At 59.9% G+C, this 5,669-nt stretch overlaps 1 protein-coding gene across 1 annotated transcript; it reads right to left on the bottom strand.

The window, feature by feature from the left end:
• Window positions 1–222: 222 nt before the first annotated feature.
• On the bottom strand, window positions 223–3,296 carry VPS37D (VPS37D subunit of ESCRT-I). Its single transcript, XM_071764950.1, has 4 exons — window positions 3,107–3,296; window positions 1,593–1,764; window positions 1,190–1,272; window positions 223–1,019 (listed from the first exon to the last, which is right to left on the bottom strand). Exons 1-4 carry the CDS (start codon window positions 3,227–3,229, stop codon window positions 579–581), a joined length of 819 nt encoding a protein of 272 aa, XP_071621051.1. The 5' UTR covers window positions 3,230–3,296; the 3' UTR covers window positions 223–578.
• Between the last annotated feature and the right edge of the window lie 2,373 nt (window positions 3,297–5,669).

The following is a 5,669-nucleotide window of genomic DNA, read 5'->3' as shown; positions in this document are numbered from 1 at the left end:
ACCATAGGTAGGGCCAGGCTGCTGGGAGATGGTCCCTGGCACCTCCCTGGGCTCTCTGCCCCCCTCAGAGGGGCTGTGGCCTTCCCCAGGGTGCTGCTGGGCTGAGCCAAGTGCAGGTGCAATGCTTGGTGATCCTCCTTGGCTGTCTAGTGTCCCCCCCAATCACTTTCTCCCCACCCTCTCCCATCTCTCAGGTCATAGCTGGAGCCAAGGGGTCACTCAGAGTGTGGAAAAGAGCCTTTATTTAGGAAGCACGTGGCACCAGTGCTCCTGGGCCCTCTTCCCTGCTGTCATCCACCCAACTGACCCCACTGACACCCCTACAAACCACCCACCCCCAGCTCCTGTTCCTGCTCCTGGTTCTCCCCCCTCCAAGGCAGCTCCCCAAGACCCTCTGCCCATCCCACCCCCCGGCCAAGCACCTCCGCCCCCCTGTGAGCACCCACCCACCCACCCCTGTGCCAGCCCAACAGACACCACAGCCCCTGGGTGCTGTGCCCACCCCACAGGCTGCTCTCCAGCCAGGGTGGTTCCAGCACAGGACCAGGAGCAGGGACATCTCCCCCATCCCTGCCCCACTACCGGTGTGGGGGCTGCTGGGGGCTGAGGGGTGGGATGTGTCCCCCCGGGTGCAGGGGTGAGCCTGGCTGGGGGGTTTCAGAGCAGGGAGGTACAGACTGCTGTACCAGGGCTGGGAGGTGGTGTTTGGGAGGTGCAGCTGGCATGGCAAAGGGCACAGCAGCCTCCGAGGGGATGGGGAAGGGGGGCACGAAGCTTTGGGAGAGGTCAAAGGCTTTGGGGACCCCTCCGCTCTGCAGCGGGGCGAGGCGGATGGGTGCTGAGCTAGCCAAGGCACCTGGGTGACCCACGGGGTCCCTGCCAGACCCCTCCTTCTGCAGCAGCTCCTGCAGTTTCTCCAGCTGTGTCCGGCAGATGTGGGAGCGCGTACGGCTCTGGCAGAAGGACTCCAGAAAGGAGGTGAGAGGCAGGTCCTGGGCCAGGAACTGCTCTACCTGTGCCTGTGGGATGGGCAGGGGGACAGCATCAGAGCTGGGGGGCCATGGAGGGAGCACAGACAGATGAGCAACCCCCAGACCCTGAGCTCTTCTCCAGGGCCTGGCACATGGGAGAGCATGGGAGAGGAGGCTGTGGGCCAGGTAAGGAAGGGGCTGCACTATGGGGGTCTCACCTCTGACTCTGCCTCGGAGGCTTCAAGCCTGGCTTGGAGCTGTCCCAGGGCACTCTGCGGGCTCCACTTCTCCAGATACAACTCTGTGTCAGGAGAAGATGGGACTGCAACAAACCTTCCCCAGGATGCCCCCACTGTTATGCTTCCCAACCCCAAGCCCTAAGCCCCCCACCCCCAAACACATCCCTGGAGCCACCTGCACACCCAAGCCTGCATCCCACCATGGAATCAGCCCCAGCTGAGGGTAAGGGATCAGCATCACCCCCACTGCTCCTGATCATGGCTGGGCCATTTCCCTGGGGTAGGTTCGAGGGTGCTGAGCCCACCTGGGGGTCCCTCATGTAAACGTGGGTTGCTGTGGCTGTGCCAGGCTCTGCCTTGCCCCATCCCCTCACTCACTCACCCAGGCGCTGCTGCTTGTCCCAGCAGAGCTCCCGGATTTCCCGCAGCTCCTGGTACTTGATGGCCAGGGAAGCTTTCCCATCCTCCAGCCGTGGGCGCAGGGAGAGGTTCACCTTGGCCAGGCTGCAGTTGGAAGCCAAACACATCTCCCGCTCCAGCTGCAGGCTCTGGAACTGTGGGGAAGGGCAGAGGGGCCCCAGGTCAGCACCGGGAGAAACAGGACACAACAAATGATCCGAGGCTCTAACACCAGGCTGAGAGTTGGGCTCCAGGGATTGGGATTGCAGCCTTCACTTAAAGGGGCTCATAAGAAAGATGGAGACAAACTTCTTGTGAGAATGACAGAGCCCTGGCACACAGAGTCTCCTTCTCTGGAGACATTCCAACCCCACCTGGATGTGTCCCTGTGTGACCTGCTGGAGCTGACCCTGCTCTGGCAGGGGGTTGGACTGGGAGATCTTTCAAGGTACTTTCCAACCCCTCACTTTCTGTGATTCTGTGATACTTAGTAGAGCCTTTAGTGATAGGACAAGGGGTGATGATTTTAAGCCATCAGAGAGGTTTAAAATCATAAAAGAGGGGGCATATAGACTAGATATTAGAAAGAAATTTTTACAGTGAGGGTGGTGAGACCCTGGCCCAGGTTGCCCAGAAGGGTGGTGGGTGCTCCATCCCTGGAAACATTCCAGACGAGGCTGGATGGGGCTGTGAGCACTCTGATGTGGTTAAGGTGTCCCTAGTCACTGCAGGGGTTGGGCTGGATGAGTCCTTCCCACCCAAACCATCCTGTGATTATGTTAAATGGGCAGAACCAGCCAGAGCTGGCAGCCTGCTGGGAGGGGGTCCAGCTCCATCCCAGGGCAACCCCCTCCTCCTGCACTGTCCCCATCTTTCTGCTTCACCTGGGAAGGGCAGGGAGGAGGCAGTGGCTGTGCCTGGGCTACCCACAGCACAGGGCAGCTGACCCGGAATGTGGCAAAGCTACCGAACCCTCTGCAGGGGAAAGGCCTCGCTCGCTATCGGGGCTGTCAGGAGGGACACACACCCCATCTTCTGCGCACCTGCCCATGCCAGGTGCTGGGCTGGGCTCTGAGAGAGGCCCACGGGAAAGATGCTGTAATCAGGCAGAGAATGGTGTTAAAATAACCTGATTGGGTCTCGCAGAGGAGCCCCGGGACCGGCTGGAGTCGGGGGGGCTCATCCCGGCTGCCGGGATGGAGCCAGGAGTGGGGGGCACGGCGAGGAGCCAGGGGCTGCCAGACCTCCCAGAGCCCCCATCCCCTCGGGGTTGTGGCCCTGCTCGGGGGTTTGGTGGCCCGAGGCTGCTCCTCGGGCTCGGCGGGCGCCATTTCAGGTGTCACAAGGAAAACAAGGACCGTCGGGGGATGCCCGGCCCGGGTGCGGCTCCATCCCGCCCCGGGATTGCCCCGCGGGGCCATGCTGCGGGACACCCACCCCCCCGCTGGGGGACACCGACCCCCTGGGCTCCCCCCAGCCCCCGACCCCCGCCCGTACCTTCCTGCTGAGGCGGGCGGCTCGCTGCAGCCGGGGCTCGTCCTGCAGGAGGGAGCGGAGCTGCGCGGTGCTGAGCGCCCCGAAACGGCGCGGGGAGCCGGGGGGCGCCGGGGGCCGGGACATGGGCCGGGACTCGGGTGGGCACGGGCCGGGACACCCCCTGCCCGCCCGCCCCCGCCACCGGGAGCAGCCCCCGCCCCCCGCCCGCCTCCGCCGGTGTTAAAGGAACCGCGGATGAGCACAGGGAGGTGCGGGTCTGCACCGAACCGCCCCCGGCTGGGGGGAGTCAGCACTGCACCCCCGCACTGCACCCCGCATTGCAGCCCTGCACCACGCACTGCATCCCCGCACTGCACCTCGCACTGCACCTCTACAGTACACCCCCGCATTGCAGCCCTGCACCCCGCACTGCACTCCGCATTGCACCCCCGCACTGGGGGTTCCTGCGCTGCACCGTGCACTCAGCACCTTGCACTGCACCCTGTACTGGGCACCCTGCCCTGGGGATTCCTGCACTGCAGATCCAACTTAATCCCTTGGGAGCTGCCCCACTCGTGACGGGAGCTGCTCTTCGCAGGGTGTTGTTGTGGTCACCAAATATTTGAAAGGATTCAGAGATAAATATATGGAAAAAAAATATTTCAGGAAGCAGAAACCTGCCTGAGGGCTACCGGGACATCTCTGAGCTGGAACCTACCCTTGCTTCCTTGCCCTGTTCTTGCTCTTTAAATAAAAGATACGGTGGAGAAGCTGGGGAAAAGTAACTCGGGAGGTGGGAAACTTCTGGGGAGCAGAGGTGCAGGGACAGCCAGGAACTGCCCCTGGAGCACGGGCTGTCTGTCCTGGCTGTGGAGTGAATACCTGGGGGGAGACAGAAGTCAATGTCCTTCCCGTGTCACCTCAAACCACCAGGGAGCTGGGTGAAGGGAAGCTGCTACTGGGGAGCAGGAGGTGCTGGAGCCACTGGGAGCCACTGGGAGCTGGAGGTCATTGCTGTTGGGTGGCCAAGAGCCCCGCAGGATTTAGGAAGCATTTGGATGGGTAGCTTGGAATCAGAAGCTGTATGGAGCTGGTGCTGCTGCAGGGGAGATGGGAACCTGTCAGCTCACTGGGATGTGCTGTGGTGGAGGGACAAGGCAGCAATGCAGAGACACCCACTCCCTGAGCCCCCCCCCTCCTGAGTCAGTGGGTGCCAGCCCAGTCATACTGTGAGGATATTTTAGGGTTCCTGCATCTCCTGGCCCGTGTCTCTCTGCTGCCTTTGGAGAGCCCCAGCAGAGGAGAGAACTACTGGGATGAGAAACATTCACTCCTTAAACTAGAAAGGCAAAAGCAACTCCAATTCTGCCTGTCACCTGGAAAGCCCAGAGACCCAGGAGTGTCATTTCACAGCCTGTTCAGTGCCACCTGATGTCACTGAGCCTGCTGGCTTTGGTGTGGGGGGCACCTTCCTGACAGCCATCCTCCAGCTACCATCTCATCCTCTTGGTGCAGAAGAGCTTCTCCTCCAGCAGGTCAGGTCCTTCCCAGAGATGCCCGATGCCCCTCCCTGTGCTGTGGTGCCAGCATGGCCTTTGCTCAGAGGGAATGTCCCTTTGTGTCACTGAGGGTAACTGGAGTTGGGAGAGGTACCCCTGGGCTCTCTAGCCCAACCTCTGCATGGCAGAGTTGATCCTCAGACTAGACCAGGCTGCAGAGGGCTATGTCTCCTTGAATTTTTGGGTGCCCAATTCAGCACCAAGCCTGGAGATGCTCCCATAACTGGAGAGGGCCACCTGACACTGCAGAGTCCCTGAAGGGACACTTTCCAAAGCCAAGTGGGGACACCTTCCAAAGCCAAGTGCACTCTTGGCCTTGAAGTAGAACTCACTGCTGGTGCTCTGCTACCCCAAGACAAAGCCAGAAATGGATGGCAAAGGTGAAAGTGCTTCTCAGTTTGTCCTGGCAGTGCCAGAGTGTTGTGGATGGAGGACCCAAAGGGGCCTTGTCCTGCAGAGCCTCACAGCACCAGCTCTGCACTTTTCCCAGCAAACATTCATCTAAATTGGTCTCAAAAAATTGGGTATGGTGACCCAATTCCTGTAAGGACCTCTTCCCTCATTAGCATCTCCTAATTAGAATGCTTCCAAACACCTAACCTACTTCTTTTTTGCTTCCATTTCAGTTCACAGTCTCTGCCCCAGCAGACAGATCGACTGATGGCTTCAAAGTCATGTTTCTGCAGGACCAAAGCATGACTGTGCAAGGAGCAGATCCTCACAGACTCAGCAGGAAGAGGACTTTGGCACCAGGACAATGCCACAACTTTTGACCCTGGACTATGATGATGTTGTGGGAAGGTTTTTCCAGGTGACAGGTCCTTTCTGAGCCCTTCTGTTTTGCTCACAGTCCTTTACCTCAGTGTAACTTGACTTACTCTTCTTAAATCCATTCTTCTGAGAACCCCTCCAGGTTTCTTCCCTCCATAAACCCCAAAACTCCAGTCCCAACAACTGATATGGCATTTCTGGGGTCCCAGTGGAAGCACATCAGAGATGCAGAACAGACATTCCTTAGCAGAGAA

This window comes from Heliangelus exortis, chromosome 21 (genome assembly GCF_036169615.1).
Source record: "Heliangelus exortis chromosome 21, bHelExo1.hap1, whole genome shotgun sequence".
Lineage (NCBI taxonomy): Eukaryota > Metazoa > Chordata > Aves > Apodiformes > Trochilidae > Heliangelus > Heliangelus exortis.
The sequence above is the reverse complement of the archived record's forward strand: the minus strand, read 5'-3'. Positions and strand labels throughout refer to the sequence as shown.